Here is a 20917-nt window from a genome sequence, read left to right on the forward strand (position 1 = left end):
TCTCTCTCTCTCTCTCTCTCTCTCTCTCTCTCTCTCTCTCTCTGTGTGTGTGTGTGTGTGTGTGTGTGTGTGTGTGTGTGTGTGTGTGTGTATGGGAGAGAGACAGAGACAGATGTGGTTAGATTATACAATCAGAGATTAGATAGTCTTAACAGTAGCTGGAGACTGGACAGGCAGTGAACCCAGTAGCTGTTTTCTCTGGAAGCCTCTGAACAAGAGGACCAGTGGTACAGTCCCCATCTGTGACCGAGATGTAGTAGTTCCCTGGAGAGCCAGTGGTAAAAGGACACATTGAGAGCTAAAGAAGCTAGAGCCAGTGCCCATGCAACATCAGATGCACTTGGGAAGAATGGAGCTTGCAGTGCTACCTGGTTTCCTGTTCCACTTTCTTTCATCTAGGCCCCAAGCCTATTGTTTGATGTTTCAGACTAGCTTTTCCTCATGGCCATGATGGTCCTATATGCCAGTTCTCTCCAGACACACCCTTGCAGGCAACACCCAGATGTGTGCTTCACTAGTTTTAGGCATCTCTTAATCCAGCTAAGTTGACAGGGGCTATCGTAGATGGTTGGTTAATCCATTCCTATGTCTAGTGCCCTACTAGAGATGAGATGGTCTTGTGTGTGATATGTGTGCATTGTCCTGGTATACTAAGAGAGTTGTTTTTCTCAGGGGTGAGGTGTCCTTGGGGTGGAACACTGGGTGTGGGGTGCTGACATGTGTCACTCCCACATCTTCACGGTAGATGATAAAAGAACGAGGCAGGAATGCTATCTGACCCATTCTCCTCTGTGATCCCAGTTTGTAAGTAGCTGGCACTCCCTTACTGAATGAGTAAGAGTCTATATAGATAAGGTGGATAATATGAAGCTGTGGTCATAACGGGTAATGACCACTACTATACGCCGTACTGTATTCAGTACTTTATAAAGTAATTGTTAGATGGTTTTACCCAGTGCCATATTCTTACCACATTGATGGCAGATGAAGCTAACTATGTTAGTTTGTCAGGGTGTAACGTCACAGGTGAAGGCATATGTTACAGTGGACATATGCAGTGTTCTTATGAGCACCTCAGTAGTGCTTTATCGCCATAAACCTACTGCAAGTTAAATATCATTTAATACCTGATAATTGTATCACTCGTGCAGTGGGGAGAAATTACAGGCCAAACCATTATAAGCTAGGAGGTTAATGTATCATTTAGATGAAGCCTCTGAGAACAGAAGTGCTGAGAATGGGAGTTACAGGCTCTCTCAAGATGCATTCTGACCTGTGTTGGCTTTTATCGCATTGCCAGACATAATATGGTCCTCCTTGGGAATCTGTTGTACAATAACCAAGGAAACGTCTCTGAAGTTAAGTAATTGTCCAAGATAGGAGTCTGGTTACCCTTACTTCATTCATTGCTTTACTGTGTGTCCAGTGACACCAGGCTTCTCTGTGGCTGTGTGGCCGTGGGTCTCCTGAAGTTAGGTGTCTGTGTGCTTCCAATCAGTACATGTGAAGTTGGTGGCATCTTGAGTTTCTTCTCCACATCTCATACTTTCCTGTTTGGAGGGGGGAAAAAGAAAACCTACTTTCTTGATAGGTAGTATGTACAAAGTAATTTCTACAAAAGAGTAATTATTTTTGTTTTAATTGCAGTATGGCCTGTTTCAGCGAAAATATTTTCATGAGAACTGTTTTTTTAAACCTCCATTTAGAATACCTTTGTTCAACAGATAATTTAACAAGACAAAACGTTGTCAAATAAATTGCCACTTTCATCTTTTTAAGTGGTTGGCTATATTTAGATGCTGTAAAATTTAGCCTTTCTCCAATTAAAAATAGGAGCTCAAAAAACGTTCTTTCCCACAGCTCTTAATGTTTCAAAGTATACTCTGCCTTTCAGGGACTTTAAAATTCATTTCTTCAGTTCATTACTTGGTTTTATGTTTATTTCACTGTTTACTTGTAAACTCTAATTTCAGTAATTGGCATCTGCCAAAGGCTTCAAAAGTTACAAGTGGTATGTGCATGTGTGTACATGCATGTGTGCGCATATGCACGCACACGTGCACACGCATTCTAGGAATTATTGGCTTCTGAAAACCTTTGTTGAATGTTTTGATGGACTTCTTCCCACTATTTTAAACAAAAGAAACAGTCCAGGTTTTAAACATCTCATCTAAAAGGGTCCAAGTCATTTTGTGATTCTCTGATTGACTTTTCAAAGTAGTCTTTTGAAGGTCTACCTGTGTGTGCAGCAAGAAGAGGCTACATACTGTTAAGATGGAGTACTTTGTTGTACACACACAACATACCTACTGCATTCAACTACCTATCTTACATACATATGAAAAAAAATCACAAAATCCAATAATGGTCTGCATTGAGACATTGAACGTTTAATACTGTGAGGTTTTTTACCTTGCAGGACAGGATTCAACAGATCTTCTGTAAAGGACCAGTGGGTCGATTTCATATGCTCTGTCACACATACTGGTCTGCTATGGTGCCCCAAAGATAGCTGTTGACAATCCTCAAATAAGTGTGTGTCTATGCACTGAGGAATGGTAAACATTCTTTTACCAACACCAAGATAAGAATTTTTATACGTTTTAGGCCTAATAATTTATATAGTTTTTGGACTTTTCCCAGCCACTGAAAGCTGATAGAAAGCAATCTTATCCTAGGGGCTGTGCCAGCCAGAGCACAAGGCAGGTGGCTTTGGCTTGCAGGTTACTATTAGTGACCCTTGCCCTGTGGATTAGGTGAAAACGTAGAGTTAGTATTGCAGGTGATTCTCTCGAAGAGAACTGGGAATGGTCTAGTGTTGTCTACATCAGTAGGGGCCATCATTCCATGGCAGGACATTTCTGGAGGAAACAAACACAATTAATCAGAACACGCCGTTTACTAACTAAAAAGTGGGACTTGGCAAGCATTTAAATGCTGTGGTTGTAAAGATGTAAACGTCATACTGTATTTCATATCAGTTTTGACTATTCCCTTCTTTAAAAGTGGATATTGAGCCGGGTGGTGAGGCACATGCCTTTAATCCCAGCACTCAGAGGAGTTTTCAAGGCCAGCCTCGTCTATAGAGCAAGTTCCAAGACAGCCAGGGCAACCCTGTCTTGAAAAACAAAATGGGGGAAGGGAAAGGAAGAAAGAAAGAGTGTATTATGCTAGTTTAGAGTCTGGCTCTCATGGGTCCATTGTGGCACATATGGACAGATATGCAAATTACACAGTCATCATTAATTTGCTTGAGCAATGAAAATACAATTCTTGTTCACTGAGCCTGTATTTAATTTTTTAGGATATTATTACGGTAGCCTATTGCCAAATGAAAGCAATCAAAACAAAGAATGGATTTAGACCATAAGTGAGACACATGAGAATCCACTCTGTTGATAACCCAGTGGTCCCTGAACTGGAGAGTGCTGTCACATGTTCCCTTTATGGTAGAGAGTGTATGCTGGAGGCACGTGGGGTTAGGAAAAAGCAGGGAAAAGTGGCTTACTGTTGGTTGGCTGCAGGAGTCTACATGCTGAACAGACAAGATTAAGACAGAAGATGCAAGACAAACTAGGTGCAAACCGAATCCACACTACCTTACTTTAATGCAACAATGAATCATAATATGTAATTAAAAATGGAAAAATATGAAGGCGAACCCAGTTTGGATAATGTGACAAGAGGTGTAAGACTGCCCTTGGCAAACCAAGACATAAGGTTAGCCTCTTTAATCCATAAGACTTAAAGTTAGCCTATTTAAATCCATAAAATCAAGCATTTCTGGAGTCTGAATGGTTCTTCTCTTGTTTCAATTTGGTCAGCAAAATAATGTGGTTCCTGCAACAGTCTCAGAACCCGATCAAGTGTCCCCTGCAATTCAAGACGCGGAGACTCAGGTACAATTGTCTGTTCCCTATTTAGTACACAGCATGAACTGCCCATGGGTGTCAGTAAGGGTTTTTCACCTGTGTTCTGAACCAGTATACCTGGCATCTAAGAGAAGCTGTGAGTTTTTGATTCTGTCTCAGATAATAGGTTCAGTAAGTACTGGCACATCAGAAACTATAGCCCATCTATTTTTAAAAGATTTATTTTTCTTTTCCATGCCCAGGGTGTGTGTGTGTGTGTGTGTATGTATGTGTGTTTGCGAGCGCATGCACGCGCGTGTGCGCGCACATGAATCCCATGTGTAAGAGGCCAGAAGCAAATAACAGGTCCCCTGCAGCTAACTAGAGTTACAGGCAGTTGTGATCTGCCTCTGTAGCTGCTGGAGACTGAACTCAGTTTCCCCTGAAAGAGCAGCAAGCATTCTTAACCCTGAGCTGTTGCTCCAGCACCACTCCTGTCTTTTATCTAATTGTCCATCATTCTCCTTGGTGTTCTCCATGCAGCTGCTGTGGTCCCCACTGTTGTAAAGTGGATTTGTCTGACTTCACCAAATCTGTCTGCCAGCCTAGTAGATGTCACTCTACACTTCCCATTGAAGTTGCATTTGTTGCGTTTTGATTGTTTCTCTCCAGGCTTCATGTGATGCCGCAGGGTTCATTCTCAGATCATGTCTGTGTTTTTGCCATGTCCCTGAGACTTGTGAATGTTGATTGAGGGTTATCTGGAGCTCAGGGCAGCAGCTTTCCCATTTGCTGGAACTTGTGCCAGTGCATCTGAGTCTATCGTTTCTTCATGTACAGCTTAAGTTCCATCTCAGAAATGCCTTTCCTTCAGAGTCATCTGGGATGGAGAGTTTTAACTTCAAATTTGCATTTGGGCAGAACAAAAAAAAAAAAAAAAAAAAAAGTCCTCTAAGGTTCAGTTGTGTTTTAAAAACCAAGCAACGCTTTCGTGGTCTCTAAAGAGAGTGTAGAACATCTCAAATCAAGCCCCTAGCTCTTCAGGGTAAAGGTTGACTCTGTGAGGCAGGGATAATGGTGGGATTGCAGGGGAAGGGGGAGTTCTATTCTCAGTTTTGTGCCTGATAAACAGGATCCGACTGTAATCCATCAGGAGAACACATGATCAAATATGGTAAAGCTTTCAGGACAGCAGATTGGTTTTTTTGTGATTTGGATGGTTTTGCATAAGAGTTTCGCAGAAATTGGAGTGCTTTCTTACAGCAATTAAAAATGTTTAGGATTACTGATAATAACCTCTTTCCCACGAGTCAGTTTAAAAATGCTTGCTTGTGCCAGGGTCACTTGCCTTTTTTCACAGAGTGGGAATGCCCTTTTTTGACAAATTCGTAAACAAGCAGTCATCTGAGAGCAGCACACCGCTTATTTGAAATGTCATCAGCAAAGTTGTTCACAGGCAAGAGTCGCATTGCATTGTGACCAGCTGCCCTGAATGTCTAGTGCATCGAAAAACGAGCTGGCTGACCAGGAAAGGAGCCTTTCTAGGGACTGTTAGCACCCGACTGCATTCTGCTTGTGCTTTGCCCCTTGTTTAGCTGTAAGACATAGTGACTAGTGAGGGTCTTATGTCTCAGTCACCTGGGAAGCTCCATTTAGCTGTCTGTGGCCTCGCTGCAGCAGGCTGAGACTCTTGTTGGTAGCCCCTTCAGCCTCTTGTCAAGCTAAGAGTCAGAGGGTTGAAGGTCATTGTATATCCCAGATATAAGCTATTCTTTGGCTTGTTGAAAATAACTTGATCAGTTTTCTTAAGCAGTTGTCATTGAGTAACAAAGCAAACTTTAAAGAGCTGTAATACATCAGGTACCAGTTGTCAGCGCTGATACTATTGTTATTGATCCAGTGTAGGTTTAATCCCATTTGCCTTAATGATGGCCTTTCTAAGAGCATTCTGATTGTTTGGGGGCATCGCTAGTGAAGCTCTTGTCTTATTCTGTCATCTTGCCTTGAAGCTCTTGAAGGCAAGGGTTGTAAAATAATGGCATTAGGACTGTATGAAGCAACATTCTATGGTACATTTCATGATGATGTTGAAGCGTGTTGGACATACAGAGTGAGAAGCCAATTACAAAAACAGAGATCATACTGATTTGACACAGTGAGCCTTCATGGAGTATACATCGCAACTACCTGCCAAGTACAAGAACTTTTGAGGTTAAAAGAATTATAAGCAGAAAGCTGTGGACGTGACTGTTAGTAACAGACAGCGTGTTTATATGGTGCTCTTTCCTCCAAGATTCTTAATGATCTTAGGTGTTCTCCTCTATGTGCTTTGTTGGGAATTAATTGAGGATTGTTATACTGTCTTTCTCTGGTGCGTTTGTGCCTAAACATCAGTGTTTGAAGACTGTTCCCAGACTAAAGCCAAGGAAGCCAGTGTTCCTCTCTACTATCCAGGTTACATAGTTACTGTTCTGTGCCTGTTACCTGCTAGCCCCATGTCCAGTGAACACGGAAGAAAGCAGAGCCTGTGTTGAATGAGCCTCATAGTGTATGGAAACTACTGTGTTACTCTTTTGTTGTTGAAAGTACTCTACAGTTAGAGAGGATGTGGTTTGAGAGGGAGGATAGTGTCCATCGATTTCCCAGTAGCAGAAGGCACGGCAGAGGCAGCAGGCTGAGGAGCGTGCTTCTCTGTTCACTTTCTGCTTTTCTGTTATTCAGGACTCGGTTGCCAGGCAGTGCAGGGTGGGTCTTCTGTCTTCAGTTAAACCTCTGAAAACTTGCTCATGGGCACACTTATAGGTGTCTCTCAAGTGACAGTGAAGTCAAGTTGACATGAAGCTTAACCATCACAGCCATAAAAGATACAGTCAAAACAGAAGTAACCCAGGCAGGGGACCAGAGGGGCAGATCCTACACTGCTGCTACACTGGGTGTGTTAGCTGAGTGACTACAGGTCAGTCATTTGACATTAGGATCCACTGTCTCATGAATATATAGATAAAAATAAAAATGTGTTGTGTAGGTAAGAGGGAGGGTGTTGGTAAAAAAGCCGTTATATGTACAGATGGTGCTAATAGCTCACTAATAGTTGTCTTTCCTCAGTGTTAGCTTACTGAAGCTCCACTGTAAAGATCCAAGCCAAGGGCCAGATGTGCAGTTCATTCCTTGGCAAATTCAGCAAATATTTATTGAACACAGAGGTGCTGGTCTTTAGGGTTATAATAGAATTTTAGATAGGCAGGAATCTCTTGTCTTGACTCTGATGGAGCTGTGATTTATATCATTCACATTTTTATGTATTTTATTAAATGCTTCGATTTTGTGGCACTTGGCTGGAAAAGCTTATATTTTATTAAAGCTTGTGATAGGAGACTGGTTTTATTTTTCTATTCATTACTCTCTGAACTATTTATAAGAGCAATCCTTTTTGATTCCATAAGCATCTTAAATTTAAAACTGTGGGTTCCTTTCCTTAAGAATTGTACAGCAGTCCCAACATTTACAGTGGTGCTTAGAACACCAAGTGTAATCAACTTGGTAATGTGTTAGTGTGCATTAGCAAACAGGGAAAAATATGCCATCAAGGCCACTGAGTGTGATTGTGAAAAGCACACACTGGACCTTAGCCCAGTCAACAGCGACACTACATTCATGGTGAGGTAAAACATTCCCTAGGGAGAGTGAGGGACAGGGCTGCAAGCGCTGGCAGGATGGCTCAGCGCTTGCTTTGCAAACCTGATGACTAGAGTTCGGTGACTAGAGAGCTGACAAGGAGTGGGGATGTCTCAAGAGTGCCTGCCATTAAAAAAATTTTTTTTTAATTTGGAAGGACAGGTATCCAAGTGACCACAATAGCTGTGTCTGAGCATCCAGCACCAAGACTGTGGTTTATCCTATGACAGCCAGAACTGTCCATTGATTGACCCATCCTTTAGTTTTGTGGTAACAGCTATGGGTGTAGAATCAGCACCTGCTTGGCAAGATGGGCAGTCTTTACAATTAGGCCTTGCCACCCCTTCAAAGCCAGAGAGGCTCTTTTGCTAGAAACAGCCTGCGCCATGTTTGAGCCATTGTACACATTCTGCAGCCTTGGGCTAATTTAGCTTAATTTCCTTTAGTTTTCTGTCTGAAATAGATGGTAAAATGGTAGTGAGATTCAAGCTGTGGTGTGTATTTGGCCTTAGCGCAGAGCCTGCGCAGAGATCATTGAGGGCTTGGGTTTAGCTCTCATGCACTGTTCTCATAGAGGTGTGAGCACCTTGCTGGACTACGGATCTTCATGCAGGGACTGTTCAACAGGCTGTCTCTGGATATGATCAGGAAGCAGAGCCCTGGTGTTGTCGGTAGTTAAAGGTCCTTTCTGAAACGAGCCTTCCGCAGCTCTCCTTTCCCTCACGTGGAGGAGCTGCCAAATGGAACTAGGACAGAGGAGCTAGAGACAAATTAAGGCACTTCCTCCCTGTGGGTCTGCTGGACACTGCATCCACCTGCTTCTGCATAGCTGAATCACTGTAGCTATGCATGTATTCAGACTCTAGCATGGGAAGAGTCATGGGAAGTATGTGGCTTCTGGTCCTTCGTGGATAGTGAACTGTGGCCTGGGGAGCCCTAAGAGATCAGATCCAAACGGCCATGTGCTGGTCAGTGCTGCATCATTCCCTTCTCCCTCCCTCCTCTTTGATTTTTGGCCTGGCTGGGTCAGTTTCTAGGTCTCTCTCTCATGAACGGGGCTCATCTGATTGTTGAACAGTGTTAAGGGAATTTGTTATGTCTTGTATTCCTGAGAATTGGGTGTTGCGTTTGAAGGCTCAGTGATACTCATGTTGACCTTTCAGTATGAGGTGACACTCCTGCCAGACCCAGAGGCAGATTATGTTACCGGCAGGTGCTGGTTGATGGGTGTGCGGTCTGCTGTGAAGGATTGTGCTCGCCTTGAGTGACACCAGGCACCGGGCAGAGAGCTCGTTCCCCGTTGAACCTGTGCCTCTGCTGGCTATTTGGACATGAGGGTTTTCTGGGCGTATCCTTTCTTTAGTAGGAAAATGTTTTTGCAATGAAGTGTTTCAACAATTGAAGTAGGGCTACTTTTAAACCAGTTTTCAAAGTTCATTCAAAGTTAAATAACAGGTCAGGACCACTGTCTCCCTGCACCACTGTGGGCTTACACTGTTCTGGGTGTGGCAGGTCTGCTTTTGTTGTTGTTGAGCCCGTAGCTGCGGGAACCTTTCTGTGGGTTCTTTCATTTCTCTGATGCCGCCTGTCATTGGCTTTTCTCACATGTAAGGTGGTGCAGGCCTTCCCTGTGCGACTGAGGAAGGTAGTAGCTGACTCACCGAGCAGTCGTGTGTGTGGATCCCGTTTGTACTTCATGAGTGGTCTACATAGACAGTTGACCACACTTCATCCTAGGCTGGCCAGCTGTTTTCAGCTTGACACAAGCTAGAGTTTCCTCTGGAAAGAGGAGACTTCAGGTGAGGAGATGACTTTCTCAGACTGGCCAGTAGCGAAGTCTCTGGGGCTGTTACTTGATTAATGATTAAGGTGGAAGGGTCCAGCCCAGCCCACTGTAGGCAGTGGTATCCCTGGGCAGGTTGTCCCGGCTGAATAAGACAGGAGAAGCAAGCTGTAAGAGGTGTTCTTCTTAGTAGCTGGTTCTGTTCCTGCCTTGAGTTCCTTCCCTGACTTATTTCCTGGTGATCAGTGAACTGTACAATAAAATAAACCCTCCTTCTTCCAAGTTGCAATAGAAACAAACGAGAAACCTCATAATAACCCGGAGGATGATGGCGTAAAATGAGGCTGGCAAAGCTCGGAGGAGTGGGAGACCTGAGCATTCTCACTGTCTCAGTCTTTCTCTCTCTCTCTCTCTCTCTCTTTCTCTCTCTCTCTCTCTCTCTCTCTCTCTCTCTCTTTTTCTCTCTCTCTCTCTCTCTCTCTCTCTCTCTCTCTCTCTCTCTCTGTGTGTGTGTGTGTGTGTTTGGGAGGGGGGTCAGACTGAGAATATAGTTCAGTCACGCTCCCAAAGTGCTTATCATCATTCACAGCAAGCCGTCTCCCTGCCCCGCCCTCCCTCCCTTGTTTAGTACCAAGGATAGTGCAAAATCCTCTTAACCAGTGGCACCGCCTTCTTGCTGACCTGCTGGCCCTCTTGTAGATTAGGGCTCTGCCTCTTGCCCTTCTTCCCTATGACAGAAGATCTTTTCCTTCTTTGTACAAAGAGCAGCTACCACCTCTGTGTGCAGGGTGGAGCCAGTCCCCTTGTTGATATATTGTCTTCAAGCATACCCAAGGCTTCTCCTCCCTTCTCTCTGGTTGTTTCAGGAGAGCTTGCATGTCACCTCTTCCTTACATGCCTTCTTTTTTATGCCTTGAATCTGCTCTGTTGACATCTTAGTTTTTCCAAGCACCCAGGCGTCGAGCATCTCTGGGGATTTGTTTTGCATGACTTTCTGGGAAACATTTCTGTTCCTGGTAAGCCAGCTGAAGGGCACATTCCAGGTCTCTCGGAATACAGTCCTCTGTGCATGTGAGAATTGACCTGGCTTTGCTGCAGTCCCTTTCAGCCTACACAGGTGTGGATTATTAGCCCTCAGGATGCACTTGGCCAGGGCAGCTGAGCTTATCTTCAGGACATTCTTCCTCAGCCCAGTCTTCTGAAAAGTCAACTCTCACAGTTAACTCTTTATATGAGACAATACACAACTTGACATTTAGTCATGGATTTGTTCCTAGCAGGTCAGGATTAGGATTTGGGAATCTTTCAATACCCAAAGCCTACACATACTATGAGGCACACTGCTCCCTGCCCCTGGCAGTCTTAGCACAGGAGGGCTATGAAATCTTCCATGGATTAGCATTTGCTCACTTGAGAACATTTGCTGTAACAGAAGATGTGACACAGAATACTTCTAGAAGGAAGAGGATGGACACACGCACACACCCATGTGTGGACAGAGAGATGGCCAAACAGACTGACTGTGCATGCACATTAGGACACACACAGCTACCAGGTAGTCAAAGACCTTGTCATTTGACCCATCAAAATGAGTCACTAGAGCCTTACTGTGCCGAGTGCTCCACTCAGGTTCTTTTCTGAAAGGCCATCAATTTAAATGACTTAACGGCACAGGTAGGGGGTCTGTGCCTGCAATTAGACACAGGTAACCCTGTGTGCAAAGGAGCCAGGCTTTAGAATCTTGTTTTTATCATGGTCATGCACGGTTTCTGATGTTCAGAAATGGTTTTTGGGTTTGTTTTCTATTTGCTACCAAGAAGAGCAGCTTAGACCTGGCTGTATGCTCAACTTCAGGCAGTCAGGGAGGCTTTTGATTTAATTTCTGGCACATTAAGCTACTGAGATCTGACCTGCGAGCACACCACCCTTATAGTCCCACCACAGGTGTGCAAAGCACTCTGACATGTAGCAGTGAGCTTATCACACAGCTGAAGAAGAAGCCAATAAACAGGATGACATATGATGTGTGAGATGGCTATAAATGTTCAGAAAAATAAAGGGGGAGGGACCTGATGTGCCAGAATAATGCTTGATATATTGGGTGAGGTACTGAGGTATTAGACTGCCTGAGAAAAGCCTTTGGAGAGCTTGAAGGAAGGGAGGGGAGGAGTGTGAAGGAAGGACTGCATGGCCGAGGAAGCAGAAAGTGTAGAGGCCAGGGCCTGCTGGGCTTTGGGAATATAGTGCCACGGTCACAGAAGCTATATAAAGAGCACAGTGTGATTAATGCACAAGCACTGCTGGAGACAGTGTGGTACCCTGAGCCTACAGGCACTGAGGGTGCAGGCACTGCGGATTGTAGTGGTGGCTAGAGTAACAGACCTGGGGCAGAAGAGAGAAATGAGAGCCCAGAGCACCAGCACTGGAACCAGATGAGGAAGAAAGCAGGTAAACGAAGTAGTCTGTGCGTTGAAAGAGCATCAGGGCCCAGTCAGCTTACGGCTCGCAGGAAGTCAAGGTGCTGCCTCTGTGTGATACCTTCAGCCAGCGTGCTACTGAGGCTGTAAGTACTTATGTGTGACTGTCCCTGTTGACCTGAGAGTTCTGACAGCCACTCTCTGACCAGCCAGGGGAGTTGCTGTGTCAGAAACACAGAACAGAAAAGGGGGTGTAAAGCCAGTGGTAAAAGCCATACACAGGAACCGCACCTCGGTAACCAATGTCAAGGGCACAGTCTGGTGGCGCTGAGAACAGTCCTGTGTTGTGTAACCATCACCAGGCAGCCCAGAACTGTTTTTAAAAATGAAATTTCACACCCACTCATACCTCTTCCTCAAAGGAGCTCAGACTTAAATGATACAGTGTACAACAGTCCGTACTGGTTTAAAAGAGGCTGGGCTTGCTGCCGTGTGGAACACTTATTGCTGTAGGTGGGGCTAAAATCCAGGAAGAGTTCTATAAAAAGAAGTCTACTAATTCCTGTTACAAACTGAAGGCCTTCAAAATAAGGTAGGTTGCTTAGCACATTTTGTTGCCTTGTGATGTCTGAGTCTTCTAAGTGCCATGTGGGGGTGACCAGTGTTCACAGTTTGACCTATTTACTGATCCCACATATACATATACATATACATATTCTAGTAAATTCTATCATGCACTGAATAATAAGCTTGTGTCTTTGCTATCTGCTTCTGAAGGTGTCCTACCGAGCTGGGCCTGGCAGTACATACTCTGTATTTCCCACACGTGGGAGGTACAGGTTCAGGAATCCAAGGCCAGCCTTGCTGTATAGCAACTTTGAGGCTTACTTGGGTTACTTGAGATCCCGTCCCAACATGCCCTGACAGGGTAAAGCTTGTCCCCAGGCCCAGCTTTTACAGGGAATTGCCCCATATTTGATGCTTCACCTTGAACTTCATCCTTGTTTAGGAGAGAGCGCCCTCTGCTGAAGGAGCCTGATTCAGAGACTCGGTTCTGCCATCCGGTCTAAGATTTTCCCACCTCACAGCTCCGAGCCCTTCTTTTCCTCATAGTTCTCTTGGCCTTCAAAATTGGGTTTATTTCTGAAGATGAGGATTCCGCATAGAAGCCTCATTCACTTCCTTTCTCTTCCCTATTATCTCTAAGTATGTTTCTTGTGTAAGGAAGGCTCTTACTTCCCATCCTCCCTGTATTTAAGAAGCACAGTTGTACCTAGGGGTAAGAATCAGGTTGTAATATGGAATGCATGGAGGATATGAGGACTCCTGGGAGGTGTAAGCAGAGCTGAGCCCCTTCCTAAGTCACTCTTCCATGATGACTCCTCCTTTCTGTACAGTATGGCTGACATAAATGCAGCCATACTGCATGCCAAGCTCCTGACTGTTTGCCTTAAGCACATCTGGTCCCCAAGCATTTTAGTAAAGGATGTTCACCTTGTACCAGTGTTGCCTAGTTACACAGATGAGCAACCCAGAGTCCAGGGAGCCCTGTCAGTGCCAGGCAGGTGTGAACCCAGGCAGTGCCTGGCCCTCCTGCCTCACCAACCTTATCATGTATTTTTCTTGTTACCCTCCTTTGGCTTTGGTTTGCCAGCTCAAGCATATGTCATAGTTTTTCATATCTTTGTATATATTGTAATTGAGGGTTGTTAGCATACAAAAGAGCAGACTTTTAAATCAAACTTTGGAGGTTCAAATCCTAGCCCTTCTCATGGTTATCCTCCTCTGACAACAGCCTTCACCTTGTTTCTGACTTCCTCCTCTGTAGAAAGGGAAAGACAGATTACGATCTGTCACCTAGGGTTTTGCAGGAATTAAATGAGTTAATACATAAAGAACTCAAACCAGCAATTGCCAGATAAGCTCTTGAAAATGTTAATCAGCTGTGTTAAATGTCAGGTACCTGCTGCGCCCTTTGTTCGTTCCAAGCCTGCTCATGACTGATTCATTTAGTGCTGGAATCAGACTTGGGCACATTTCTCACTGAATTGTTTTTGTTCACCGTATGATTTTTTTTCTGTTCGTTTGAAGCCGGCAGTCTCTAGGAAGCTTTCTGGACTAGTTTCTATTCCACGAAGTTTTCGGTGATTGCAACAGGCAAGGATATTTATTCAAGGGGAGCTCCTGTCTAGGCTGTGTGTGTCTCCCTGATCTTTTTTCCTAGTACTAGGAACTACTGGCTGCTGGCTTTAGCATATCACCCATGCCTGGGTACATTGCTTGATGCAGGTGTCAATCAACTTCTTCAGCTTGGAGCTGGTTACCCTTGCTTTATAGGTGGGGAAATGGCAGTTTTCCTGTAGCAGACCCAGGGATGGTCCCTACTGTACATTTTCAAGTCTTTGGGTGAAGGTGGCTACTTTTCCTGCTGCCGTTTTCATAAAAGAACATCTTTATCATGGGCTTTTCCATTAGATAATTATGCTTACATTGCAACTTATATTTATGGGACACGAGACAGTCTGTGGTGTTCAGGGAGTCAAGGAGCACCTGTGTGTAGAACAAACCCCTTTGCTGCACCCCATATAGTTGGGCTGAGGTTTGACTTTTGTGGACACAGGGTCATAAGATCAAGCTTACGCTATCAACTGTTTTGATCTGTGGTTTGGGCATTGCATTCCACTCATGTATAACATTATCATTATTGCTTTATAGCCACGCTCTTCTCACGCCATCCACCCACCAGCCCTGTCTTGGAGTTTACCTGTTAGCGACTGTGGTAGTGTGACAACAGGAGTTAACATTTGGGTGATAACTCTCCCACTAGGAGCTTAGTATCATTAAGAGCAATATGGAAATCGATATTTATTAATTAGATAGAGACCATTTGTGTCGCTCTCGGAGAAGGCTTAGACATGTGAAGTCTAAGTGTCTATGAAAGGCATAACACTAAGAACAAAGTGTGCCTTTTCTAGTTGTGTGTGTCTATGGTTCATTTGGTGGCACCTAGATTAACCCTCTAGGATAGCCACTAGGACCTGAAAGACAACAAAGTAGTACATCTATAGTGGGCCATGGATAGAGCTGTCATCATGAAAATAGCCAGGCTGGAGGAGCTACTGCCCCAGCCCTTGGCAGATTTGAGCTATGCTTCTGTCACATGTTGTGAGCAGCTTTCCCATGGAGGTAGGGGAGAACAGGACTTATGATAATGGTGGTGGTGGTGGTGGTGGTGGTGGTGGTGACCTCTCAGAAGCATAGCATGAGTCAGGTATGGTGGCAGAGACCTGTGTGATTGTTACACTTGGGAAGCTGAGGCCAGAGGATGGAGAGCTCCAAGCCAGTCTGGGCTTCTTAGGAAATTGCCTCCATGCCCTCCCTCCCACCCCTCACCCCCCACCCCAATGCATCACATGATGTCTGAGAATCCGTTTCCATATCACAGCGGTCACTGAAGCAACTGTCTGAAGGTGTGTTGCCTTTATAAGGTTGCTCTTTAGAGGAGTGAATGAGAGATTGGTTATTGGTGCCCTAACCCTCACTCTTGTCTTTGAGCTGTTTTACTCAGTATGCAGGGAACACCTTGATTACAAGGGTTTGGTTCTGACCAGGTTGTAAAGCTCCATGAGCAACATCTTTAGAACTTGGGTTCTTATGCATTCCTTATTAAGTCATCGTTTCCTGTCCATGCGCATGCTTAGCCCTGGTCTTTAGTTTGAAGAGATTCCTAACTCCACTCTCTAGAAACAAGATAGCTATCAAGAGTGTTGGTTCGCTCTTCTTGAGTTGCTGTGGATGCCTTTGTGGGCACAAGCCTTACAGCTCGAGTGAGTGGACACACAGAACTCTTACAGCTCGAGTGAGTGGACACACAGAACTCTCCAGGATGCAAACGAAGAAGCCCTCAGACTGGCAGACAGCCTGAAGGTCGAAGCTCTGAGAGATGTGTGTAAGCTCTGCTGTTTTGTTTGTGTCAAGCACGTAGGAGGAGCCCATGAGACTATTAATTGTGCTTTAAGAACTATTAAACGTGCTCTAGTGAAGGAGATTCCAGCTGGTAACAACTGACTGCACCAACTTCTATTTTTATAAAAGGAACTCATCTCTACCTGGACATAGAACTGTTAGTATTCTATGAAGCAGTATTACTTACAGCATGATCTAGCTAGGAAACAAATACCTCACACTCCTAACTTAGGGGCAGCTTGTTCTAATAAATATAAAAGCCTGTTGTAGATAACAGTGTGAGCTATCAGGATAGCTCGTTAATTTGTTTGCCTTTAGTTTGCAAGCTTTTCTCATAAATAGCTGAAAAGATGGCATGTTTTCTTGCGCTTGTGCGGGTCGCACCAGTTTTACCTTCTTCTGAAGACTGGTCAGTTCCTGCCTGGCTAAGTCAAGCAAGGCGTGTGTGCATGGGGAACGTCTGCCCTGCTTCATGATTAACATAGAAAGGCCGTGCATGATTTTCTTGTTCTCTGGAGCAAAGATGAGGTTGCTTCATGAGGAGAGACTGGTCCTCACCAGCTTCCTTGTCATTTGTAGTTAGCCTCACTCCTGACTGAGCCATCCGGACTCTGACAAACAGGGTTCCTGTTGTAAAAAGGCTCTCCCCATGAGGCTGAGTGATGAAAAGTTTCTCCAAGGAAGCCATTGTTTTCCACAAATATATCAAAAGCAATTTTAAAAAAATTAAGCCACATTTCTTAGGTTTGTATAGATGTATAAAACTCAGGGCTGAAACAGGCTGTCCTTACTGCTGCATCCATCCCCTTGCCTCTTGTGGGATTTGAAACCATTTGCAAAGGCACAAGAAGCTTGCTTGGGTGTTTCTGAAGAAGACAGGACCTAGTTTTTTGTTTGTTTTGTTTTTTTAAGATTTGGAAATAATGGTGGCTAAGAAGATACCATTGTTGTTTGTTTGTTTGTTTGTTTGTTTGTTTGTTAATATATATTTTCAAATTGAAGTATACTGAAACCTAAGCCAATTCGATCTGGACCTAAGCTCTTGCCTTAAAGCACAGAAGATCAAAGCTGAGCTAGATTTTGGCTGCACGGGAGGAGGGAGATCTCCTAAGAAGACCCCACAGTAGCACCAAGTGTAGAGGGCTCAGCAGCAATTGGGAGCAAGAAGCCAAGAAAATAGCTAATCTTCTAGACCCCTTCCCAATGGAAGTCAGCTATCAACCAATGCAATCCAGGTAGAATAGATACCTCCAAACAAGCACTGGGAGTCTTTACCACTGGTAGATTCTAGTCATCAAAAGATATTTTGGAGGAAAAAGAAGAAACCAGAGCCAGAAAAATGAGAGAAAGGATGTGGAAGAGGTAGCAGGAATGTTTGAACATTCTCAGCTACACAGAGCAGCCAACATTAATGTTGATGAATTTGGAAGAAATAAAAATCAAGTGAGAGTTAGTTTTGTAGCATCAGGAAGACTCTCAAGAATAACGTTATTTCCTGTTCTGTTATTGTGATAGGAGGAAATATGATGTTTAGATGTAATTAACAGGCAAGAATATTCTTTGTTGTTGTTGTTGTTGTTGTTTTTTGTTGCTGTTTACAAATACCCTCACAAAAGCAACTGGATGATGAAAGTGTTTATTGTGTCTCAGTCTCAGGATGCAGTCCATCCTGGCAGGGATGCCAAGGCAGTGGGAGCTGCAAGCAGCTATCCACACATTGTGCTCATTATCAAGAAGCAAAGAGCATGAGTGCTTGTGCTCAGTTCACTTTGGGTTCCTAGCCCAGGGAATGGTGCCACCCACTGTGGGCAAGTCTTCCCACCTCAGTAAACCTCGGCTTATTACCAAGATAATAAGCTATGGGCATAACCCAGAGGCCCACTTCCTAGATGACTGTCAGTCACATCAGCTTGGCAGTTGGGATTAACTGTCACTCAGCTGTCACAAGCATATTAGAAGATTTAAGGGCAGCCACTTAAAACCATACAACTCATGAAAAGGGAAAAAGAAATGCATAAAACAAGAATAAATAGAATGAAATCATCAAAATTGATACAGGTAACAATCACAATAATATGCTAGAGTATCAGATACATAAAATAGAATTTTTTAAAGTCGAAAAGACAAAGACACCCCTCTCCACCTTTCTTCCCTTCACCTGCTCGCTCTCTTCCCTCTCCCCTTCCTCCTGTCCTCCAGATGGGGACTCACTATTTAGCAGTAGCTGACCTTGAACTCACAGAGAAACACTTACTTCTTCCTCCTACGTGCTAAATTAAAATGATGTGGCACCATGCCTGACAAATGCATTCTTAATTTATCCTTGCACCAAGCTGCAGAGTAGCAAACACCAAGAAAGACTAAAATTCACAATGTGTTCTGATTGTAAGTTCCTAGATTAGAAACAATGTTTAATTAAACATTTTGAAATTTTAAACTCATTATCTTGTGAGCCTTTGAGGAAATCAAAAGGGAATTAAGAGAACACCTAAAACCGAATTGTTGTTAGCATTGTGTTTGAATTACAGATTACAGGAAGAACATCAGGAAAGTCAAAGGAAAAAACAAGAACAGAAAATAATAAGAGAAAATAAAAGCACAGATTCTTTTGAGGATACAGATCTAAAATTTGGCCCTTTAAAAAGAAGGACGAGAGGATTGAGCTAAACATTGGGAATAAGAAGGAGATCATGTCTATCTTTATCAAGGTAGACATAGCAATGTGTGTAATATAAATGATTGCCCAGATTGATTCAAGATAAAGGAGCACATTAAGGACGCGGTGCCAGTGTATGGACAAGACCCTCACACTTGCAAAGTACCATTCCAGACCCGGAGAGCTAACTGGTGTCCCCTCCCCATTCAGAAGAGTGAACTGCCCAAATTCCACCTCTACTTTGATTTCTCTTCCGTTTTCAAACCAGTACAAAATCTCTACCACAAAAGAACAGTGAATGGACTCCTTAAGCCCGCCAGGTCTCTTCATGCTAACAGTTACAGGCTTTGCCGTTTGTATTTCATCTGTGAACTCACAGCTTTTCTTGGTAGTTTAATTTGTTGTTTTGGATGTGTTTTAAAGAAAAATCTGTTCTTCAGACGGTTCTTAGCTTACAGTAGAGCTATGTTTTGACTAACCTACTGCAACTTGAAAATACCCTAAAGTCAAAAGCAGCTGCCACCCTGGGTACCACCCACAGAGCTCTGCAAAGGTGTGGTAGAGATCCAGGTGTTTACCCTCCTGCTTGCTTCCTCCAGTCACCTTGCTGGCTGGAAGCTTGGCTCACCACCACAAAACAATCTGTTGACAGCAGCTGAAGGATGGCTATGCAGACTTGACACATTTAGAGAAGAGAGAACAGGAAGGGCGACTCAGTCAGGGTTACTGACAGGGAGGGAGTGGCAGTGGAGAACCAAGAGAGTAGCATCCCCAAAACAAGTGGCTTCAAGAGGGGGTGATTAAGAATGCCAGGCCACATTAGAGCCTCAAGGCTTCAGGTGTGTGGAGGAGTAAGTTGGTAAGTTCTTTGTACTAGGTTTTGGGGGAGAATATTTCAGGGCTTTGTCAACTTAGTCAAGCACACAATGATAGATTAAGGAATATATATTCGTAAAAACTGACTTTACTTAGGGAATAAGAGTGGAAATGGGCAGTAACTGACTGGAAGACACACAGACACGTGAAGAGAGGTGTCTGCCAGTGAGTACACAGAGCAGACCTTTGAGCTCTGTAGAGGCATCACGATAGGAGTCTGCTTTGAGACACTGATGCTACACGATGGGTTTTTTTTGGTTTTTGTTTGGTTGGTTGGGTGTTTTTTGGTTTTTCGAGACAGGGTTTCTCTGTGTAGCCCAGGCTGGCCTCAAACTCAGAAATCTGCCTGCCTCTGCCTCCCGAGTGCTGGGATTAAAGGTGTACGCCACCACCATTTCTGTCAATGTAGTCAAGTCATCCTGCCTCCTAAACAGTCTTGTCTGCCATTAGACTTCCATGTGCATGCAAGTGTCCACTTAGGGTTTGAGTTGTGTTTTGTGGGCTGTAGAACAGCCTTGTTACATTTCATACAGGGTTGAGTTTTATTCCTCTGATGGATGAACTCTGTTAGCAGAAGGCTGGGTTTCTAACAACAAAGCAACAGCTTATAATTGAGAACATTTTTAATTAAACCCAGTGGGTGAGATGTACAAATGTTTCTTCTATGAAGAGCCTATCTTGTGCCTGATATATTCTGTATTTGGTTTAGTTTTGGCATGCTTTGGGGTTTGTATTGTGTTCTTTGCTTTTCTTTTTGCTGTAAAATATGTAGCTAAAGCAGCTTAGAAGAGGAGATTCATTGGGGCTCACAGTTTAAAAGAACAGTCGTGACAGTGTCTCAAAGCCAGGAGTTGCTCACTCTGACAGCGGAGAGAGCACAGTCAGTCATGACAGGGAGACAGAGATGGGAGCTACTTTTGTGGCCAAGGGAGCTTTGCTGACAGCTCTGCAGTTCAGGAAGTAGGTGACAGGTATGAGCCCACACTCCTCAGCCACCAGCTTCTCCAGCTAAGCCCTTCTAAAGGTTCCCAGACCACTTCTAATCTCCACCCGCTGGTTCAAACACATGAGCCTGGCCAGAACCTTTATACCCGAGTCATTACAGAGCTGAGTGTTTTGCTCATAGAACATGAGTTTTAAAAGTGAGTGTTTTGGCAAATTTTTTAAAATTTAAGATAAATTCAGATAAACGGTAGTTTTTAACTTTTCTAAGGTGTTATGAAAATAGAGCCGGGCAGAAAATTCCCAGCCTTAGAAATTCTAGTTATTTTTAGCCCCTCTACAGTTCCATCTTTGTCTCTCCGTTTAATAAAGCTAGGCTGTACAGCATAGTACCAGTCATTTAGACGCACAACAGAAATTTCTTTATGTGACTTTTTCAAGCTTTCCATTTAGCATGTTTGGTTTGTGTGGCCTGAGAGAAATAGCAAAAGCTGTCTGCTGCTGTGAGGCAGCTGAAGAGGATACAGTTGTAAAGTGAGTGCATGGCTGTGTTTGCAGTTGTGGCATTGTGTGAAGTGGTTCTGACTCACCCTGTGTATACAGCACACACATGAAGGCTTGATTCAGTTTGTAATCTGTCGAGTATAAAAGCAGCAGACACACGCGCGCACACACACACGCACACACACACACACACACACACACACACACACACGTTAATTTGTACCAGATGCCATTCTGCACGTATTCA

The 20917-nt window shown here is 44.0% G+C and overlaps 1 protein-coding gene across 4 annotated transcripts in view; it reads left to right on the forward strand.

Moving 5' to 3' along the window:
• Window positions 1–20917, forward strand: part of Cdyl (chromodomain Y like) — a 207650-nt gene that overhangs the window by 118196 nt on the left and 68537 nt on the right. For 3 of the 4 annotated variants that reach the window (XM_021180697.1, XM_021180698.1, XM_029468275.1), the window contains one exon: window positions 3825–3899. The exons of the other annotated variant lie outside the window; for it this stretch is intronic. In XM_021180697.1, coding sequence (XP_021036356.1) covers window positions 3825–3899 — 75 coding nt within the window. The remainder of the gene's footprint in view (window positions 1–3824; window positions 3900–20917) is intronic. 4 annotated transcript variants of the gene reach the window in all.

Source organism: Mus caroli, chromosome 13 (genome assembly GCF_900094665.2).
Source record: "Mus caroli chromosome 13, CAROLI_EIJ_v1.1, whole genome shotgun sequence".
Taxonomy (NCBI): Eukaryota; Metazoa; Chordata; class Mammalia; order Rodentia; family Muridae; genus Mus; species Mus caroli.